Here is a 23030-nt window from a genome sequence, read left to right on the forward strand (position 1 = left end):
CTATTGTTTTTAATAAGATGACGTCACATTTCCCATTGTTTTAGAACAAAAGACCATTGTTCTCTAAAGTATTGGGGGGGCGATCGCCCCCCCTCGCCCCCCCCTCGCCCCCCCAAGTGTCCGCCACTGATCTGCAAACAAAATCCAAGCACTTACAGGCAGCATTTACTTACCAATCAGGCAGCAATTACTTACCAATCAGACAGCAATTACTTACAAATCAGGCAACAATAACTTACCAAGCAGGCAGCAATCACTTAACAATCAAGCAGCAATCACTTACTGTTAAGAATACCTAGATATAATTTATATCTATGTTAAGTTATCCCTTGTTAAGAATAACTAGAACAGCTCCACATACAGCTCCACGAATGTTGAAAATAGCTTGCAGTTATAAATGTTTAATCACTGTTTTTCTTCAATCACAGAAATCATTGCAAAAGAAATTTTTAAACCAGGGAAAGTTCATACAGGACTTTTTAGGATTTAAGAAATTATTGACTACGTAGCCTCTGAAATAACAAAATATTCCTAGTAGAAAGCTAATAATTAGGTTGGCACATGCATTGAGGTGGAGGACATAAGCTTTTACAGGATGATTTGCTTAGAGGACTATTTGGTTGCAGGGTTTTTCAAATTTTCTGTCTACCCTTGTCTACCTTTGGCCTTTGGTCAAAGATAAAAACTTTCTTCAAATTCTGCTATAATAATATTTTCAAATTTTGCAGTATCAAAATTCAATAAAATTCCAAAAATCATTCTAGCATTCATACCAATGTAAGTGGAATTAGTACAACAAGATCCAATTTTAAGATGCCATGCAGCAGTATTGCACATCTAGATTTACCTAAGTAGAACACCTAAACTTTTTTTATAGTTGATATAATACACTATTGACCAGAAAACAGAACTAAAATGCATAAATATGCACAAACAGAACTTCTAATTGAATTACCTGGGAAGGTTGTTAACAGCAATTTGACTTGTCTCCTCCAAAGACTTGTTCACTTCCTTGAGGTAAAGGGTTTAGATATTCAATAAAATAAGTATTAAATGAGTAACACTTTTAAAGAATTTGAATCAATAGCAGCAGTACCAATAAAAATATATATTAACTGGTCAACAACATACAACAAATCTAATCTTCAAAGGTAATAATATTTCGTAATGAGGGAATATAAAATATATGTATAAAATTTATACATTCAAGTACCTGGATGAAAAGCTGCAGCTTCATAACAAGGTTTGATGCATGCACCTGCAGTGAACAAAACACAGATTACAAACAATATTCCTGGAAAGTTAAAGCAAATATGCTACAAAAGAACTTTGGTTGAAATTTACAGAACTATGAGTCACATTACAATTCAAAACATAAAAACTGGTTTGCCAACCTTTCCAGTTGCTGTTTTTTCACATAGAAAATTGTGGTCAATCAGCCGCATTGTAGTTTTATTGCTTGTTTATAAAATCCTGCCAAATCAGCTTCATATTTTAATAAAACACAATAGCAAAATGCAATATTCTAGTTACTAGAGGATGGGCTCTCCTTGAATATTTTTACAGTTTTTAACTATTGAGAGTGTTTCCTCTCCAATAATTTCCATTAATAATTCCATTTAGATTGTTGTTTTGTTTTTCTTGCTACAGATTTCTTTTCAGTCGAATAATAACCATTTTCTAACACTGTCTCATATTATCATATATGGCAAACTATTAATGAAATCTACAAAATTGAACAGGACTGAACTGAATAACTTCATTAAACTCAAAATGACTCTTTAAACACACACAAAATAAACTTACATCCACATTTTGGCCAGCATCCTTGTGTGCTCTCAAAGCACTGTTAAGCCAATCTTTTACATCAACATTTTCATCTGAAAATTTTTGAAAGTCCTAAAATATATAACGAAAGCATGATTTTCCAAAAAGATAATCATCTTAATTACAAACATATCTAAAGTGAATACTGCTTTACAGATTCAATCTTTGGAAACTATTAAGGAAGCTTTTAAGCTATAAATAAGACACCTACAGTTTCAGACTTCTTTTGGATGAAGTCTTTTGTTGCTGGATAGAAGAATGAATCTTGTTGTTGTCTCTTTTTTCTCCATGGGTCTCGTGTGAGCTGGTAGTGATGACCCTAATACTGTTATATTTACTTGTGCTGTGTAATGAATCCAATTTTTGCATAGCTTTTCAGAAACTATTTGCAGCACTGAACCTGGATGAATCCTTAAAATATTCTTACTATTTTCAACCTGATAAAGGAGCTCCAATGGAAGTTGGAAAGTAGGAGTGTCAATGGAAAATTAAAACCCCCTACAAAGGATTTTCAAAAACTGATCTACAATTTTGTAAAAAAAGAGTGGGCATTGGAAGTTCTTTTTGCTATTTTCTAGCCACAACAATTGCAAACTGGTAAGGCTTCTCCAGTTATAAGGAAAATAGAAGCATTGTACATATTCCTTTTCTTTTCAATAATTTCATGGCGTAATCTCGATCGAGATTAGTAACTTTGAATTACTATCTCTAACAGCAAAGAGATAAATGGAAATGAAACAAAGTCTCAGTGCTTGAACTTCCAGGGCTGCCAGGGTGCATTCCATGAACTTAGGCCCGAAGATCTTCGGCATACACCCAGATTTTTTTTCAGCGTTCGGCGTTCAAACCAATAACAATTTTTTTTGGCGTACTCAAAATGTTCGTTAGTTGGCATGCTAAACATGATGAAGCCATCAGCCAGGTACATAGTTAACGAAAGACTCATACAGCACAGTTTTATCTACTAATCAGTTTTCTTTGTCTGGCACAAAAATGTTTACAGTTTTACTAACTGCTTTTATATTTTTGGCGTACCTAAACAAATGCCCCGGTGGACCTTGACATATTGACATGGAATGCACCCTGGCAAGGCTTGCGAAAAGAGTTTATTAGTCAGGCATTTACAATCACCTGAGCTTATACATTGCCTCAAGAATACATAAAGAGCAACTGATAGAAATTCATGGAAATTCAAAGATTAGCATTGCACAGCTTACCATTTTAAGTTACTGTCACATCAATTTTATCGGCTAGTAATTTGCAAAAACCTCCGCCATTTTCTTTGTTGTCCACATCAAAAATTGTACAAGAGGCCATCGTCGTTGTTGTTGTCAAAGCATGGGTTAGAAGAAAGATGGCGGAATGAAGGCAATCTTATACAAATTTTTTTAAGGTGAATGATTTGCAAAATACATTGATATATAATTGTGTTTTGCCAGTAATTTTGATGTACTACCCATTATATTAATGCGTGTTTTTCAGGAGCATCCCCTACCAACAACAACAATTTAGATTAGAGAAGCGATCTGTAACAGGCTGGCTTATAGCCTACATTACAGCATTTGTTATGTTATGTTATGTTAATGCAATCTTGTTGAAATGTCTGGCCAAGTTAGTTTAAATGTTTTAAATATATTTTTTAAACATAACATTTAAATGACCAAATTAGTTTTGGACCACAAAATTTGAAAATGGCATGAATTAGCGGAAACATAGTATACTAAAGTACTTTTCATCCCACACTCTGTTCAAAGTTACGGATGCCATAATTTCTATAAACATAGGCATAGGAGGCATAGGGGGTGGAAGGACTGCAGCCTCTCTAATCAGGCAAAATCTATCACAATTCAGGCTCAATTCGGGTCAGTTCTTGTTATAGATTATGATTATAAAAGTTAGCGCTCAGGACGTATTTCATTTTAAACTTGTTATTCCAGAAAAGATGCTCTGTTGCTATAACTTTTGTTAACCCCCTTAATGTTACAACATAGTTGCCTAGTCAAACAATATGGTAGAACATCTCCAGCATTTAAGTTGTCAAGAGTTCTGAGTATGTTAGTCTTACATCAAAACGGGAAGTTACATATCAGAATCCAGGCTGTTTGAGAGTTAAAGGTATTTTGTATGCATGGGTGCCAGACTGGAAACTTCCATTAAGCGAAGAAATTTTTAGAGGTTAATTATATTAATTTTTATTGCCAAAATACCCACAACCAAGAAAGTTTCCAGTCTCACATGGGTGCTAAAATTTAGGGCTAAGTATGGATCATTGCTTCTTTGAGATATAAGTACTTGAATGGAGCGCAAAATGTGATAAATTTTGCCTGATTGGGGAGACTGTCCCTCCCACCCCCTATGTCTCCTATGCCTATGTTTATAAAATATTTTGTGTCTGTTATATTTTCTAGATTGGAAAGGGATAATTTGAAAAAATAGCCTTTTTGTTTGATATTCTTGTACCATTTCCAATGGATGAAGATGAGATAAGTGAAGTTCAGCACTTTGTCACACCAGGAGATATAATCACTGAGGATGCAGGTTTTATGAGGTTTGTGGAAAATATTTACTATGTCTTTCAAAAACCTATTTATTTATCATGGTTACAGTTTGAGGGAAAATTTAAATGTTCTTTGTTCTGGAAAGGTTGTTGTGCTTTATGCTCTATGGTCTCCCTCAAGTTATTGGGCGAATCTCTGATAATGTAGTTTTAATTGAAAATGTAGATTATTTTTACTAAAGTATTTTTTCTTCTTTTCTAATTATATCATTATCAACTTTAGAGCAAATAAGGCTTTACAGCTTGTTTACAACTACTTAATTTCTTGAAGAAAGTGATTTGATTTATTGATTAGTCATTTGATATCAGTCTTTTATCTCATATCTCAATAAATCAATATTGATTTCATTTTAGAGGTCATGGGACATATCTGAATGAAAATAAACTGTTTGCCTCTGTTGCTGGTGTAGTTGAAAGAGTAAATAAACTTGTCTCAGTTAAACCATTGAAAACCAAGTAAGTTTTTGTGATTTTTTTCTACAATAAGGGCCTTTGACTTGAATGAATCTGAAAATACATTCTTTTATCCATCTTAAAATGTGAAGTGCTAGACATCAAACTTGTATTAAAATAATGCTTAGTTGATTTGAACGAACAGAACAACCGTAATGACTATTGTTTTATAATCTTTGTTACGAAAATCAAGTTGCACAGCTGTGAGAAATGGATCTTTTAGAATAAATTTCTAATCTTGTATCTATCTTTTTGAATTATCTTATGCAAGCTGTTAACTTAGGTATACTGGAGAAGTTGGTGATGTGGTGGTTGGAAGAATTACAGAGGTATGATTCTATATGTTAATTTAACTTTATCAACATTTATTATAATATTGCTTATCTTAATCTTTTCTATTTAATTTATAATTTTTCATTTTAATTCGTGACCCTTTTTCATTCTTAATCTTAATTATGAAAAGGAAAAAATTAATCATTTGCTGAACACTGAAATATTTCATATCTGAAATCAGGTTTTGATACTTTTTGTGATTGTTAATTAATCTTTCAATTATTGGCTCCAAAGAATTTTATTATTTTGGAACTTCTGTAACAGTATTATAAGATTCAGTTCTATTGAGCTTTATAAGTGATGATTTCCAAGAACATTTGACATACATTGCATCTCTATCACCATTTAACACGTTTTAATGCATCATCAGTGACAGAATCTGACAAGATTATTAAAGTATTTTTCTTTTGAAAAGGTTGTACAGAAGAGATGGAAAGTAGATACATTTTCAAAACTTGATTCAGTTTTATTACTGTCTGCTGTTAATTTGCCTGGTGGTGAGTTGGTATGTATATTCAATTATCTTAGCAAGCTCACTAGCAGCTTTAAAGTCAAACATTCAGTGAACTGTTAAGTTTACTATTTAGATTGAAAAAAAGAATCCTTTTTTCTAATTCTTTATAAACCTGTAATTGTGACAAATAGAAAATAAAACTTACTATATTTACCTGGAATTTTAATGTTCCAAGCCAAATTCTATGTTAATTCTGTCCAGTTTTAATGAATATTTCAATTGTTTTTAGCAACAAACAAATGTGTTGAACAACCAAAAAAAATGATATACCTTACACAATTTTAACTGTATAAACAAATAATATACTCTTATTCAAAGACATATTATTCATTCTTTCTGCCTTGCACTAAAATCAATGACAGTTGCTGGTGTTGGTTAAGGTAGCAAAGCTGATGTAGGAGCCTTCTTTGGGGAAAGGCAACACTATCGGTTTCAGTGTGATGGTCAGGAGTTTATGGATTTTGTGTTGTTTAAAGTATCCTGCAGGAACAAAGTAGCCTCACTAACCAATCCAAATACTGTGTATAATTTCACAAGCATATTGAATGTCAAGAACATCCATTTGAATTTCATTAATTCAAAGCTATAAGTATTTTTACCCAAATCCCTCGAACTGACAATTACTATCATCCATCAAATATTTTTAGAGAAGAAGATCTGCGGAAGATGAGCTGGTGATGAGAGAATATCTTTCAGAAGGAGACCTCATTTTTGTATCCTTTGTGGTAGAAAATTATTTACTGTAAATAGTTAAGGTTTATTTACATACTAAATTGCGATAACTTATAGTAAAATTTATTGTTATCAGGACTTAACTAAAACATTTAGGCAGAAGTGCAGTCGCTGTATGCTGATGGGTCATTGTCTCTTCACACAAGAAGTTTAAAATATGGCAAGGTCATTACTTGCTTTGATCTATTTCTATTCAACAAAGTACATTTAAAGCTACAATATCCTACATTATGTATATGTTATTGACAAAAATTTTTTAAAACAACTTTTTGCTATTGATTTGAATTGTTTATTGTCTGTTGAGAACGAGAGTTGTCAAGTACTTTCTATGACTTTGGAAATACCTTCTGTCTCATGTGAGACTTAAAATGCACAAGTTACTTAAGTCTAGTTACTCAATACATGTTTTAAGGACAAAAATGTGGCAAGCAGCCCATTATTGTTTTTTATTTAGACAGCATTGTATTTATTGTTTTAGCTCCCTCAAGGAACTCTGATAAAGGTCTCCCCGTCACTTATAAAGCGATGCAAAATACATGTCCACGACCTTCCTTGTGGTGCCACCGTTATCCTTGGCAATAATGGCTACATCTGGATAGGCCCAGTTATGTCTCAGGAAAGTGACCTTTCGCTGCACAGCTCTGAAAGAATAGAAAAGGTAAAAGTTTCAATGGATAGCCAAAGTGAAAATAAAAGTCATTAGAATCAAAGGAAATCTGTTTGGCATGTTCAAGTTTTTTTTGAAATTCTAACATTGGCGATCAACATGGCTAAATACTTCGAAATAGTACTGGTTTCCTACTGTTGAAAGGTTATACTAAGCAATTCATGCATAAGTAAAATTTTGGAAATAAGTACAATAGCGGTTTGTTATTTATCTTGTATTACGCTTTAAGTTATCCTAAGCTATATAGCTATGTCAACTTTAATTTCTGTAGTAGAATATTTATTCTGGTCAATAGTTTTGATATCATATGGTTAATATAAATAGCACATTGTATGTTTAATATCATGAAAATATTAATGTTGTCAGGAAATTTCAAAACGTGACAGAGAAGTCATTGCAAGATTGCGAAACTGCATCTCATGTTTGGCAGAAAGCAAAGTACTTTTGTATGATACATCAATTCTTTACGCCTACGAAGCTTCACTAAAATTTCCTGTAAGTTCCATTTTTTTTTGTTTCCTTATAACTAAAAGCTCTCAATTTATGATCATGATTGATTATAATTTCCATTGTGTGTCTTTTTCCTCATTTTTCCAAAATAAGAACAATAAACTCTAGATTTCAGCATTGACAATCATTTCTGGCTGATATAATTCTGTTAGTACCCTGCGTGAACGTGTATTCTGTCTTTTAACTGGTTTGATACAAAGCCTAATAATTGATATATGTTGCTCCTTGTTTTACTCGATTTTTTAGCATTATGTTTGAAATATTTAAAATCAAAGCCAGAAAGATATCAACATCAAAACATGACTGGCACTACGCATATCAAAAGCGATTCATGATGAATTCAATGATGTCGCAAATTAACCATAAACCTGCAACCTTTATATTATGATATTTTAAACTCAGGTGAAAGAGTTGTTACGATCTGATGTCCAAGATGAACTGGTAGACGAAACGAGGGCTAATCTGCTTCAACAGATCTAACTTCATTCGTGCCACATCATGCGTGTCACGCCATTCTTGTTACATCGTTTGTAGAAAAAGTATGTGTGAATGTTTGATTAGATGTTGACATGACTATTGAATAATATCATTAAGTCTCGTATTTGGTGGATCTTATTTTATTTGATGAAATTGTTTTATTCTGCGGATTTATTCTACTTGGTTATTGTCCGGCTCCCTTGCAGAAGATGGGCAAACTTTAGCTATTTGTCGTTGGGAAAAAGTGCTTACCATAAATGCTCACAAATTCTTATCAAACTGTCTCACCAATCCTTACCAAAAATTCTCGCAAACGTTTACGAAAATACTCACAAGTCATTCGCTACAGCTCCTCGTCGATACTGGAGAGATCAGCATCAGCTCCAAGGGTAGTTTCTATCTCTGGTCCAAATTCCGTCTCTATTTCAGTTTCTATTTCTTCCCCAACTTTATTTGAATAAGGTTTTGTATTTACACGAGCTTCTCTTTTGTTTGCATCACTTCTCACAAAATTCAAACTGTCAGATAGCATTGGCAATTGAAACCTCTCGGTGCTTGTGTCCAATGATGTGTTGCTATCGCTGTTAACAATTCTTGATGGTTGCAAACTCTTGTTTTGCAAAGAAGACAATAATCCATTTTGATCTCGTGGTCGTATATTTTGCTCACGTGCTAGAAACAAAAATTAGTGATTTTTCATAAAATAAATCTAAGAAGAAATGTTGAAAATTCAGCACTATGTTTAAAAGACAAAGTTTTTTACGTTTTCATGTAAGTCACGGTGTGTCATTGTATGTAAATTCATATGATTAAGAGCATATGCACGTGACTAACTACCTTCCCAGGGTTCCTCTCCTTCATCAGAGATATTCAGGCGCCAGCTTTCTTCATCGTCGTTTCCATGATTAATTCCACCTTTTTTAGAAAGACAAACTCAAATGTGTCACTTGTCAACAGATAGAATTTGATTATGAACAAATTATCTTTGTATATTTGATTATACGTTTTAGACTTTTGCGCTTCAAAATACGCCAAAACAGGCTACTATTTTCAATCGAATGTAGAAGTGAATTTACAAGAGAAAAATTAGGACCATGAAAAGGTTTCATTAAGGTCTTTTGTAGCGATCGTTATTGTTTTGTTATGAAATAATCTTCTTGTGAGATTATATGATGCAAAATTCTTCGACGACAATTTTCAGCAATCTATCAAAATTTCAAAGCAAACTTACATTAGAAACTTATAAAAGATTAATTAAAATAGTGACGTCATTGTTTTTGTGACTTCATTACTTTTGTGACATCACTGTTTTTGTAACATCAGTGCCATATCCCACAGCACCAGTACGATGAGCGTCACATTAACAACGAATAACTTAAACAGGTTTATATGAAATAGATGCTCACTGTCTCCTGGACTCCTTGGTGCCTTGTGGTCTTTTGGTCCTTGACTGTAAACGGAACATAGAAGATTTCATGTAGAATATTTCTTGTAATACTTGACACTACAATTTGTTTACAGTAATCCAGATACAGCTTGGAAAAAACTCATTTTTCAACTAACAAGAGTGGTAAAATTATGACGTAATGAGAATAAGAATAAGGAGCAAATTTTGGGGTTTCTTATTGTGCGCCATGGAGTTTCAGAAGACACTCTAACATACGTCTGAATCACACTGAATATACTAGCTTGCGTACAGACACTACTTTTTGACCCTTCTCGTTGAGTTGTATTATGGCTTTGTTCATAGTGTTAAGGACAAATACAAAATCATCGTGATTTGAAATGGCAAGCAGATGAGCTAGCTTTTTCTCAGCCAGTTTTGATGAGATTTGACTGCTTCATCACATGAGATGATTTCAGCAACAAAATCCTAATTTAATCAATGATTTCTGAAAATTAGAAGTACCTTCGCTGGAACATATGTGATACCTCTGCCATTGACATTTCTGGCCACACACCAATATCACTTAAAGCTCCGAAGCTGTAAGGAAATACATTGCATAAGAGGCATCTAAGAACTCAAGAATGGATGCAGTACATTTAGACCGTGGAACGGGACGTTAATTGGAACAATATTGTAATCTACCAAATTTTAACAATCGCCTATTGTTGTACTCAACCAACTAGAAAACTAGAATTTATGTGATTAAAGAGGTTTATCGGGACATTTTGCCTTTTATAGCAATATTGATGGGCAATTCAGAAGCTGAGCTTTACTTAAGTGTTTCTACATGTAACAGAGACATTGAAACTCACCCAGATCGTGGTGTCAGCTGTTCGTCATACTTATGATTTTGCACCAGTTCCAAGTGTTTGTTTACGTGCTCGACCTCTATTAACCTTAAGTAGAAAATATTACAACAAGTTTTAAAAAGTTGTTTTATAACTGTGTTGAGATTTCAGGGGTGGTCTGTTTGGAAAAGGCAGCTGGAAAGAAAATTCAGAGATACCAGATAGAGAGGGAGTTATGTTTCTGGTATGCAAAGTTGCTCCATGCATAAGCTTTTCGGCTTAAAGCTATTCGGAACTAAAGATTCTTGCTTCAGGGGGTACTCGCTATTTGGTACCTGTAACTTGAATTGTTCTTAATTGCTCAAGTCCGCTTTCATAACCAAATAGGCTCTTGACTGGCGCTCATGTGCTTCAAGTAGAATTTCAATGAAGAATCTCCAGTTTTAAAGGCAATTACGTCCAATATCTGTATTGATCTTATTTTATCTAACATGCAACAGTACAAACAAAAATATTCTTGAAAAAATTTCTTGAAACTTATTGAAAACGCCTCGAAAATGTTCGGTTAACCTTTTCTACAAAAGTTTTATATATGAAGGTCGACTTATTTTTCCAATAAATGATAATTTTGTTTCTTTATTACATAAAGGTCGAGGCTTAATTTGCAAACTTACTGATGCTTTCTTTTGTACTGAACGTATCCTATCAGAATAAATATTGTCAACAATGTTGAAACACCAAATGCTATTGCAAGGCCAATTGCTCCATCTTTGGATCCAGAGTCTATCAATTCTGCAACTGAAGCAGCAGGCTCACCTGCGAAAAATCGAACATTGCAACAAAATTCAGTCAAAGGAATGCTCAAAAAAGCTGTCACTGGTAAGTCTAGCCTGAACTAGGAAACATCTCACAATGAAAGCATGAAACTTCATGATCAAAAGGCAGAATACGTACAGAAGGTTTCATGACTAAAAGAGATGTCATGTCTTTTTTGCTCATTCAAATATGAACTGAAGTTTCATGATTTTCTGTTTTCTATATATCAAAGGAAAAATCAAGTGAATGTTTATTGTATTAATATATAAATTGAATAAACATTCACTTTATTTTTCCTTTATGGGTAAAGCTTTTAGTAAAAGTTATTCCATGCTAGTCATGAAAGAAAAATAGCTTTGATATCCAAGCTCGTGTGAAAAGACTTGATGTGCCTTGAATTTGTAAACAAAAGATTGTAAAAACAAAAGAAGTTGCAAACTGTGATATACAAGGGCCTATGAATTTTCCATTCTATGCATCTTCTTAAATGTTCCTTACGCAAGAACCGGAATGGCTGCATCAAAATAGATTAGTTTCGTGTCCTGATCATCGCATTTAAATAAGGTTCAGGCGTTGTTGAGGATTGCTTTTTTTCTAAAATCTCCATGCTGTCAAAAATGTTGATTGCAGTTGCCTCTTCGGGGTCTTGTGACATTTTAACATTGATATTTTACAAGAAGTTATTTACATTGGCTTCTTTGTTGCTTGCAATTTAATTGCCCAACAAAAGGGGTTTACTTCATATGCAGTTGTCTAGTACTCCAAAAGAACGCAGTTTTTCTGAAAACCTCCAGGTGCACTTCTGAGCCTATATTTGACTTTAAAGGCAGGCAACTTTGTCGAAATGAAAGAAAACAAAACAGAAAATCATATATTCTCAACATTTTATTTGAAACTTACTCCTGAAATTGTTAGAATTTCTGAAAATACCGATTTGATTATTTTATGTGAAACTTTCAAAGATGGCTGAAAAATTAAACGTCTTTTGTTGTTCTTGTAAATAAGGACTTGGATTTTTTGCTGTCTAGAAACAGTGACATGAAATGAATTCACCGTCATAGTAATTGGCATGAAGCCTATGACATACCTAGTGAGATCGGCGTGCTGAAATGGCTGTCTCTAGGAAATTTGCTGTTTATTGTTGTTCCACGAACCTGTATCCTAAATTGACAAAAGAAATTTCCATTATAATTTGTTACTTGCTTAGAATGGTAGAATTTTCTACAATTGAAAACATTTAAATCAAAAACAGGGTACACCGAATTACAATTGGCATAACATCATGTTGAACCTGTTAAGCTTACAGTATTATTTGCGACCATTTTTGCAATCAAAGCCTATATGTAATAGTAGAAGATAATCTTATAATATATAATATAATAATAATAAAACGAATATTTCAACAGGATAAAAGCTTCAACAAAAATATTGCTGGTTTCAATGCCTGTCCTGCTTACTAACAGTGCCGTCGGAACGAAATTCATATTAGGGGGGCCGCCCATTGTTTTCCTTCTCATTCAGTACACTGTTAAAAAGGAAACATACTACAGTTTGACAATTATTCCCTTCTCCCCCGGTTCCGACGGGCCTGACCAAATAGATGTATGGTACTGCAAAATTTGAAGATGGCACGAAAAAGTAAAACATAGCATACTGGAATACTTTTCGTCCAAAAACTCTTCTGAGCAAAAACGGCGGATAATAACCAAAAGAAGGCTGGAAATTGGAACCATGTGTTGATCGGAAATAACGTGAGAGGAAGAAGTCGCATTTGATTGGTTATCTTGTTTTAACCAATCAGCGACGGCTAATCTCTCGCCTCTCACAAGTCGCGATCCTTTGTTTTGATGTAAACAGATTTCACTATCTAAGATTGTTATAAAGTTTTCAAAATAGACAGGGACAAATCTTTATTCTTTAAAACTAAATTAAACGTGCAGAAGCACATGATCATAAATAATATTACCTATACTTTTTGTTTGGTGTCAAAGGACCATTGCAGACATCAACAGGCTTCTTGTGACATCCAGTTTCAGTTCCGATAACAATACTTAGTTTTGTTCCGTTCAAACGAGATGCAGGGATGACAAGAGTAGCATAGCGACGAATCTTATTCAACGCGGATAGTTCAGTATTCACTCTATACCAGGTAATCGGAGGCATGCTTGCGGCAACATTTACTATGGCAGGTGAGGAGAACATGTCTTAGAAATCGTTTAAAACAAAAGCTCGAGTTACAATTGATAAGGAAAGAATGAGAATCTAAATGCATTCAGCGAGAAAGTTCGTAACATGAAAGTCAGCAAAATGAGAATAACCATTTAGGCTTAACCAGTCACGAGACCAATTTTGAGCACACAGCTGCTTTTTGAACTATTGATGGGTGAGTTTTTGGTTCAAAACAGTAGAAAACGAGATCACAAAATTAATAAATATACTCCGGCACTTTTTTTATTGTACTTCATAAGTAGTCTGTTAAAATTTATCGTCATCTGAATCGCAGATTAAAGGTAAATCCTCCTTCTAAAAACTAGTGCACTTCAAATTAATACCATGTGTAAGAAAAATAACAGGAAGGGCGATAGGGGGGCCAAGGGGAACTAAAGTGCCGTCTCACAAAAGGGTCCTTGACGTCGGTCTTATGGAGTTAACAAAGGGATTAATATCAAATTTTGACTTTAGTTAATGATTAATTATAAATAATTAATGATAGTTAAGGATTAATAAGGACATTTCCTAAACTCGTAAAAAATGTCTCACGCCAAAAGTTAGCCTATTCTTATAATACCTACAGAAAATCGAAATAAAGAGACAGTAACGATTAGCAGAAGCTGGGGATCATTTTCAAATGCCCTTTTACTGAAGACTGCACCCTTGCCTCTTGGTCGTTTTGGCGTCTCTGAATAAATGTGACTTACATTTAGGATCATCGGGCTCAAAGAGTTGAACAAGAATTCGGTAGTCCGTGATCTTTAAGTAGGAAAACTCAGATACATCAACAGTAGCCTCTAATGACGTTGTTCCGGCCTTCAAATTTGTAAGCCAAATAGCAGGCGTTTTGGTGACATGAATATTCAATACTGTACGATTTGAGATTGCTGGTGGGTTGAATCCATCCTTGGCAACAACTTCGAGTTTGAACATATTAATGAATGTAGTGTTTAAGAATTTAGTTGTCTCGACAATGCCTGCAGTAATAAAAGAAAAAAACATTATTGTCCTAGGACACAATTTCATTTCATTCATTCAATCGGATATTATTATCAAAGAAAATAAAAGCGACAACCAAGAAACTCAGGAAACCCTAATTCCACAACTGATTATAATTTTCTAATATTTTTCTCAGCACCCTTGTTTCGTCTTACATTCTACGACATTGAATTTGGCTTAAAGCAATGGTGCTCGATAATGAAAACAAAAGTTTTTTGAAAAGTTTCAATCATTGTAATGAAGCTGTGGAATAGCAAAAAACATCAAAACTTGTAAAATAAAACGCAAAATACAAAATTGTTTGAAAACTAATAAAAAAAATCTCCTTACCGCTATATTTTCCAATTCGGAATTGCCCATCTACATTTCCACTGACGATCTCATACGTAATCCTTTTCGCTGGGCCAATATCAGGGTCTGTGGCAATCATCTGAAACATTGTGACGTTTGCATACACCATATCTTGCACTTGAGTATCATAACTGCTTTGTGAGAAACGAGGTGCATTGTCGTTGACATCGGTTACTTCAATATCCACCTTTGAAACAAGCAACAATATTATCAACTATAACTTTCAAGCCTAGTATTTGTAAATACCTGCACGATTTTGACCCTTAATCTCAATTAGATACTTGTATACCCCTACAAGAAAACCAACATTTAAATCTGAATGCCAGTCAATGGCCGAAAAGTGTAGCATCGAAATCATTGAATCTTACTTCTGGATCAATTTTCCTACCAAGAGTGTCTACATGCAAAGAGTAGATTCAAAATCTTTAGGAGAGAACAAAGCTAGTAAATGTTATGAATTTCCTTTGCAGAATTCCTTATCAAGCTTTAGTCAGGTTTTTCTATCAGGTCAACCTATACAGTCATGTGCTCGTGTTTTCTGATTGGCCTATTTCGATCCACAACTGGGTATATATATTTCCTAGCGTAGAGTTTTCGATCTATGTTCTGACGTTTTAAACTCTGAAGAGTGTCAGACAAAAAGCTTTAGTTTACTAAATGTTTGCTTTTTTCAAAGCCATTATCAAGCTTCCTAGCTCACTTGTCTCTAATCAACTAAGGTGCAGGACATAAGGTTTCCCTAAACTGTGGTCTCCAAGAAAATAAAGTTAAGATTGACAAAGCGGCAATTCATTATTAATTCTCTACCAGCTTATGACGTTACCTATATCAGACAGAAACTGCATAAAAATCCTATTTAAACAATAATGGATCTAAGCGTTTGCTAAATCAGAAATCAACCGAAGCACTTCATGTCTTGAGTTTATATTGGTTTAGTTGGTAACAAAACGATAGCTGCTGGAGTAAATAGAAAACGGTCATAGAATTAAAGTTCTTAACACTAATCTTTAGCTTTGTATATTCTAAGCTATTTTAAAACCCACCAGAGCAGATTTCTCAAGTGATGGAATTCCATAATCTTTTGCAATGACAGTGAAATGGTATTTCGATTGCACTTCGTAATCCAGCCGCTTCTTCAAAATGAGGACCCCTTTGCTTTGCTTATATTCAAATATTGATCTGGCTCCATTCTCGACAATGCTTACACTGAAATTTCCATTTTGTCCTTCATCAGGGTCTGTCACATTCATGAAAAGAATTGTCGAGCCGACAGGAGTATTTTCAGATATTTTAGTCGAGTACTTCTCTAGATTGAATCGTGGGGAATTATCATTTTCATCTAAAATATGGATGTCCAGCCGGAAAGGTGCCACTGCTTCTAGCTGGGGACTTCCCATATCTTTGCAACTGATTACAAGACTGTAGAAGACACCTTTTTCACGGTCCAGTGGTTTCATTGCAATAACGTTTCCTGAAATGTACAAGCACGATTATTGCCAAGTCTTGGAATACCAAAATCAATACACAGTTTTTAACCAAACTAATTCGAGTGTAAAATGGCACTCTTGATTGGTTCCTTGCTTTGACTAATAGCTACTAGGTACTAATCCAACAACGGCGTAAGTTACTGAGTTGAAACTGGCGCTTGGAAAAAACTGATGGGAATGGGCGTGTGGGGGGTTGATATACTCCTTTTTTTATTTATTGCTGTCAAGAGCGAATTAGAATAGCCAATAAGAATACATCTCTAGTCAGAACGTAATGAGCTGTGCATGCACAGCGAGCCTCGATGCTACGAGGAGGCTCGAAGAACTCAAATCAGAGTTCGCCAAGCCTCCTCCAATTAGGATCTATCGCCTGACAATTAAGTTACGCTGGCACCATAGGTTTTGCAAATTCAAGCTAAGATCTTAAAGCAGGCCATTCATTTAATCTAGAAACGTAAACATGCATGCCGGTAAAACAGTTACAAACCTGCAACGGGATCTACGACAAACGTATTCCCATGATTGCCAGATTGCAGATAATACCTCAGCTCTGCATTCAAGCCAGCGTCAGCATCTGTTGCTGTTACTTTGAATATTTCGCGATTGACTTGTGACGATTCAGTGACATTAACAGCAAAATAAAGCTGCTTAAAATAGGGTCTGTTGTCATTGACATCAAGTACGTTAACTGCGACAAGTGCTTTGTCTTGAAGAGAGGGTATCCCATTATCCTTTGCAATAACAGTAAATCTGTACAAGTTTATTCTTTCGTAATCCAAGGATTTGTTTAGTTTTATTTCCCCATTCGTAGAATTTATTGAAAAAGTCTCGATTTGAAGTGCCTTTTCTTCCATTGCATAACTAAGTAAACTTTCTGCAAAACATAAAAGTAAATCAAAGCATCTGCAAAAGAATAGGAGTTTGAAACCAAACAAGAAATGGAGAAGGTTGTCTTCCTTACATGTGACACGACAATAAAACAGTGAGATACTCCATATGAATTACCATGTAGCTGTTGAATGTAAAAATTTATTTAAAATTAGAAAACAGGAAGAAACTGTTAACTGTGAAGGAGTTAGCATAAGAAAGAGCTCCTTGATGATGGAAATACTGAAAAGTAGAGGAACTTTTGATTCCAGCTACGTTGAGAAACGTACACTAACCTGGCTGTCCCGGGGCGTCATTATCCTGTGCGTGAACAGTCAATATAAGTGCTCCGACAGTTTGGTTTTCAAAAACATTTACAATATAGTTCCCTTTGTCAAACTTTGGACTGTTGTCGTTTGCATCAGTGATGCCAATCACAACAACTGCCGCCCTTATTGAATACAATGGTGGTTTTCCATTATCTCTAACTGAAACTGTCAAAGTGAAAGTTTTATTTTGCTCATAATTCAATGATTTTTTGTTCTGGATCATTCCATACTTTGTAATTCGAAACATATTTGCCGGGTCACCGCCAACTATGCTGTAAGTCAAATCAGCATTCGATCCTGTATCGTTATCTGATGCAGCAACAGCTATAATAGATGACCCGGGCAGTATCGTCTCTGATACATTCACAGAATAGTAATGTTTGTTAAAGACTGGCTTGTGTTCGTTAATGTCCAGTATTTTGATTGACAGCTCAGAATACGTGCTATGTGATTTGTCAGAAGCTTTTACGAAGATGACGTAAAGATCCCTTGTTTCCCTGTCGATTGGAGCATCTAGCGTTACGTAGCCGGTTGTAGGGTTGACAGAAAATACACTTTTAGCAGAACTTGGAATAAACGAATATTTAATGACAGAATTTTCACCAATATCCCTGTCTGTTGCAAGCACCCTTGCAACCGTTGTTCCAATAGTTGTGTTTTCGTAGATGAACGATTCGTACTTAGATTGAGTGAAAATTGGTGAGTTGTCGTTGAGATCGTCGACAGTAATGTTGATTTGCTGGTATTTGATTGATAACGCTTCCAAGTTCGTTGCTTTGACGGTAATGGTATAATTAGCCAAGATTTCTCTGTCTAACGGAATCTTTCGAAATAAAGATGTTCCTGTTCTTGAACTGGTAGGATTCAGATAGAAGGTATTGTTCACATTCCCTGAAAAGACATTGCAATATCAGTTTTCTATATGTATGCCTTCTTGAAAAGTGATGTTGCTAAGTATGGAAATATTTTATCATTCTGTCGTGAAAGTGTTTTTGTTTGCAAGATCCTGAGAGTCTACCCGTCAATCACTATTCCCGTTAAATTCTGATCAAAAATTAATAAAAATGATGGATGCAATCGATTGATAGATTGACTTCTTTAAGACCTATTATTATTGGAGTTTTCGTTGGGTTCTGTTCCACGTGGGTTTTTAGTGACTTTAGATATCTCAATAAAAAAATTCAAACAATCGTCTTGTTGTTCAAGTAAGAAGTAACATTTTAAAGAGTTATGTTGCTTTATAGATGCAAGATGGCAAAATGAAATAGCATAAAGAATACCTGAGACAATCTCAAATGACATCATCGCAAATGCATTGTCAAGACTTCTTGCTCTTGCCTGGATGTACACAATGCTCGTGCTATTAGGCCCATTTTCAGGTGTAATCAAATCATAATCGCTGGCTTGATTCATGAAAACTGGAACTGGGTCTAAAAGATAAAATGTATTGTGAATATGAGCAAGGGAACACATGACCATCGTGCTTTTATAAAGGGATATGAAAGATGAGAAGGTGGTGGGATTGGCTTGGGGGAATGCTTCGACCTATTATTATGACGAAATCTTTTCTTGGAGTATATAGCAAGTGATAAAAAGACACTTTTGGAGGTATTCTTTTGGATAAGAGAGAAGAACGGATAAGATTTTTCTCACCATAAACAGTTAATTTTGCTATATTAGATGTCACTCTAATTCCGTCTTGTGAAGCTGCACAAATATACTCTCCTGTATCAGAGACCTGTGTGGACGCTATTTGTAGGCTTTGCGAAGTTGCACCAGGTAATGGCTGCAAAAATAAATAAACAAAAATAAAAATATTTCTAATAAATTTTTTCAATTAATGAAATCACACCCACAAATATGATTATGTTAATAAATGAACAGGAAGAAGAAAACGAGACATATTAAAATCATAGCCCTTCAGTTTCTCTTGGAAAGACAGAAGTATTAAAGGGCCTTTCCAGCCAAAAAAAATAATTTTTTTATTGACTAAAAAGTTAGCATCTGGTGCATGTATTATGGCAAAGTCGTTTAAAATCTTTAAAGTTGCACCTTTCCGACAAAAAAACGACAAAAGCCGAGTCAGTTTAGTGACATTCTGACGTCACAGTGTGCGGCTCTCGCTCGCCATGAATTTCGTCTATCTTCCACCGAATCGTGAAGGAATCATGGTCACGCGTTGATAACTGCATCTAAATCTAGAGCAGGAGCTTTTTAGGATCGAAAAATATTAAATGTTTACAATCATTCTAAGTTTACGGGTCGGAATGTGTCCATGCTGTGTCACGACTTTGTTTTGATCACCTGTGTAGGCCTACAAAGCTACGGCTTCCTGTTCCAGCTCTTCCCTTGCGTATAATTAATCGAAATTGACACTTCAGTTGTTCTCCAGAAACGATGAACAACTAAAGGCTTCAGAATTGATATCTGAAATGCTCAAACTAAAAGCCGGTGGAACAGAACTGAGAGTACCATTACTTGCAGGGTTCAATTTGCGAATCGCCGTAGTTCGATTCGGTTTGAGGCGAGACTAACGAAATACACTGTGACGTCAAAATTGCGACACAGTGTCACCAAACCGAAAATTTTTGTCGGTTAATTCAATTCAATTATCGAAATGCAAAAGCTTATATCTCACAAACTGTAAAAAATATCGAAAAACAAATAACTTTAGATTAGCTCCTTTAGATTAGCCAATAAAATGCAAATGCAAAATTTGGCTGGAGAGGCCCTTTAAGGATTCAAGTTAAGTGCTTCAACTCAATGTCGATTAAGGTGTTGTGATTTCATAAAACTCGTACACATATACCAAAATATTATTGCTGTTTTGGTATTATTTTCAGGTTTTTGACATATCACCATATTATATCGTACCGCATCGTATCGTATCGTATCCTATCGCATCGCATCGCATCGCGTCGCATCGCATCGCATCGCATCGCATCGCATCGCATCGCATCGTATCGCATCGCATCGCATCGCATCGCATCGCATCGCATCGCATCGTATCGTATCGTATCGTATCGTATCGTATCGTTAGTAGCAATCAATTTAAGAATAAAAGCCGACATGCTTAGCCTGTTTGACAAAGCATCGATTACCACTTACCTGTCTTGAGCAACATACGCTGACATGTACATGAAGTGATATTATTTTCTAGTGATACAAACCTAAGACGTGCATGGAAAATATCATAATTAATATACAATTTGTTAATAGGCCTTTGAGCTAGTACCTGATAATTCTTAAGCCAACTGTATGAAACAGACTGGCCTACAGCTTGGCACTGCCAGCCAACCGATTTCCTATAGCTTGTGCGGAGATCGTCTGGATCAAGCTTTCCTATGATGTTTGGTCCGTTGTCGGCGCAGGGAGGAACGCGGAGGTTTTTGCCTTTAATTTAGAAGTAAGGAGCATCAATGAATAAATTTTAATTATATTTGAAACAATACATCTTGGGTGAAGTGAACATTCATATTTAATGTAATTTGTATATTTGTCACACACAAAAAACAAAAATCGTTTGCAGAAAGCCTTAGAATTGTTTTACTAAAAGTGCTACTTTCAGTTCAACCATTAAAGTTAGATTTACAAATTTAGCTAAGGTAATTTGGGACATGAAATTTTAGAAAATTATCACTTAGAAATTAAAGAAATTTTTCTTTAAATGGGCAGATTTAAATGTCCAAAAATGCTTTAGATGTAGCCCTTATAAAATCTGGTGTTATTTTCTTCATCTTTTAGAAGTATTTGAGCGTTGTCCAAACTAATAAACGTTTTCAAACTTAATCAGAGTTTTTTAAAGATAATCCAATCCAACAGACTTACTTGTTTTGACGATTGAATACGTGGAGTCGATGCCTATGTCTACGGTTGCGGTTCTGCTAGCAAACATAACAAGCTTTAATTGCGTCCATTTTTGCAAAAACAAACTGCCTGAAATTAGCAGTGTTTCTGTTACCAATCCATTTACACTCGTACTTGAATAGAGTCTATTTTCTCGCTTCAGAAAACCATCCAGCAAGACTCCAAGTGACAGAGTTACTTCAGTAGAATTCGTGTTCAAACTGACAATAATTTGCGAACTCACATAATAAACTCCAGTTTCCGGAACTAAATATGATATGCGATCATGAAATCCCGATCCTGATTCAAACAGCCAATCTTTACCAAGAATCGTCCATCCCGAAACAACACTCGCCTTACCTGGAAACAATGTCAATGACTTCGTTGCACTTTGCGTCGCAGTGAATCCGATGACACTTGATCCGAGAAATATTGCTGATTTTGATGATCCGGATAATATTTCGAAATCAGAATCGGTCTCTGAGAAAACGGTCACTGTATACGATGAGCCGGAGTTGATTTTCATGCACCCGGTAACAGACAAACTGAAGATAGAATTAGAATCTTGTTTCAGCATCGACGTTATCGATGGAATGTTTACAAGTGATGTAAATGCCTTTGTCATTCCAACAAGATTCCTGAACTTAATGGTAATTGAAACAAAGTAGATACCGGAATTCTGAATATAGAAACTGTCCATATTTCCTGTCGAGCCAAAGAAGTTTCCGGACGCGGGTGAGAGTTGCCATCCTGTGATTTGTTTGTTTCCTTTCACTTTGACAGTTTGAACTGATGTCAACTGACCAAACATACCATTAGGCAATGGAAAGGACTCAGCGACAAATGAGATAGAAAACATGCTTGAATTCTTGATTTTAAGTTGCAGTGCTTCGTTCGACTTCACAAAAACTGCAACAGTATTGAGTGTCGCTAATGAAAACACGCCACTAGTAAACAACACACAGCTTTTGTTGCACTTAGAATTTACAGTGCTTAGGCCATTTCCTGGCCTTGTTGTCGTTATATTGGTGTCATCACCATTAACAGAGATCTTCATTTCAACTGATGGACTTGCTTTTGTTGACTCTGTTTCTAAAAATCCGCTTATAATAAATACCCCGCTATTCTGAACCTTGTAAACGCCTGAAGATTTTGAAAACCCATTCCCGAGTAGCAGCTGAGTGTTGGTGAGAGATGTCTTCCAATTATCCACTCTTCGCCATGTTCTATTAATGATATTAATACATATATGTATGTATATATATACAAATAAATATGTATCAAGCATCCTTTTAGCACAGAAAATTATCGCTCTGAATTTAAACGCAATGTTTTAAGTTCAAGAATATCCACATAACAAGATGAAAAGAATAAATCAATTTTTTCATACAACTAGCATTTTAAATAGATACTTAGATACTCTTCAGAAAAAAATATATCAAATTTTAGAAATCCCTTGAAAGACACACAGTAACCTTCAATGTTCTATGTGGCACTGGAAAATGTCGAAAATGCTAAAATGTTACGCAAAAGAAGGAAGAAAATATCGTTGTAATTTAAAAGGAATGTATGAATATATACTGAGAGATGAGTTACACGACCAGGTCCGGACTAGCACCGATGACGAGTGACACGGTACATCGTTTCTCTACCGAATAGGTTACCCGGTCCCGTAGCTCATGCATCGATCCTGACCGACTACCAGTTGGTAGAGCAACGACATGCAGAGTCGATGGTCATGGATTCGAGTCCGGTCTTGGTCGTGTTTTTGACTCACATTTTCTTTCAAAGATCATATAAAACCATCACTAACCAAACA

At 35.0% G+C, this 23030-nt stretch overlaps 3 protein-coding genes across 3 annotated transcripts in view; 1 reads left to right on the forward strand and 2 right to left on the reverse strand.

Annotated features, from left to right (window-relative positions):
• LOC135693774 (conserved oligomeric Golgi complex subunit 7) overlaps positions 1–3151 on the reverse strand; it is a 22905-nt gene extending 19754 nt beyond the window's left edge. The window contains exons 1-4 of the mRNA XM_065212344.2: positions 3045–3151; positions 1807–1899; positions 1214–1258; positions 956–1011 (exon numbers count right to left, since the gene is read on the reverse strand). Coding sequence (XP_065068416.2) covers positions 956–1011; positions 1214–1258; positions 1807–1899; positions 3045–3047 — 197 coding nt within the window. The 5' untranslated portion in view covers positions 3048–3151. The remainder of the gene's footprint in view (positions 1–955; positions 1012–1213; positions 1259–1806; positions 1900–3044) is intronic.
• LOC135693782 (exosome complex component RRP4) lies at positions 3143–8240 on the forward strand. The gene is made up of 10 exons (XM_065212355.2): positions 3143–3220; positions 4236–4375; positions 4739–4840; positions 5121–5166; positions 5586–5675; positions 6332–6397; positions 6513–6581; positions 6895–7074; positions 7450–7578; positions 7996–8240. Exons 2-10 carry the CDS (start codon positions 4296–4298, stop codon positions 8071–8073), a joined length of 840 nt encoding a protein of 279 aa, XP_065068427.1. The 5' UTR covers positions 3143–3220; positions 4236–4295; the 3' UTR covers positions 8074–8240.
• LOC135693772 (uncharacterized) overlaps positions 6375–23030 on the reverse strand; it is a 25153-nt gene continuing 8497 nt past the window's right edge. The window contains exons 11-28 of the mRNA XM_065212342.2: positions 21194–22437; positions 20601–20758; positions 19019–19151; positions 18646–18795; positions 17333–18256; positions 16657–17043; positions 15726–16153; positions 14662–14869; positions 14040–14309; positions 13088–13301; positions 12209–12282; positions 10980–11121; positions 10330–10413; positions 9980–10054; positions 9477–9520; positions 8908–8985; positions 8404–8742; positions 6375–7057 (exon numbers count right to left, since the gene is read on the reverse strand). Coding sequence (XP_065068414.2) covers positions 8414–8742; positions 8908–8985; positions 9477–9520; positions 9980–10054; positions 10330–10413; positions 10980–11121; positions 12209–12282; positions 13088–13301; positions 14040–14309; positions 14662–14869; positions 15726–16153; positions 16657–17043; positions 17333–18256; positions 18646–18795; positions 19019–19151; positions 20601–20758; positions 21194–22437 — 4942 coding nt within the window. The 3' untranslated portion in view covers positions 6375–7057; positions 8404–8413. The remainder of the gene's footprint in view (positions 7058–8403; positions 8743–8907; positions 8986–9476; positions 9521–9979; positions 10055–10329; positions 10414–10979; positions 11122–12208; positions 12283–13087; positions 13302–14039; positions 14310–14661; positions 14870–15725; positions 16154–16656; positions 17044–17332; positions 18257–18645; positions 18796–19018; positions 19152–20600; positions 20759–21193; positions 22438–23030) is intronic.

The sequence above is a fragment of the Rhopilema esculentum genome, chromosome 11 (assembly GCF_057945365.1).
Source record: "Rhopilema esculentum isolate cy_ngs chromosome 11, ASM5794536v1, whole genome shotgun sequence".
Taxonomy (NCBI): Eukaryota; Metazoa; Cnidaria; class Scyphozoa; order Rhizostomeae; family Rhizostomatidae; genus Rhopilema; species Rhopilema esculentum.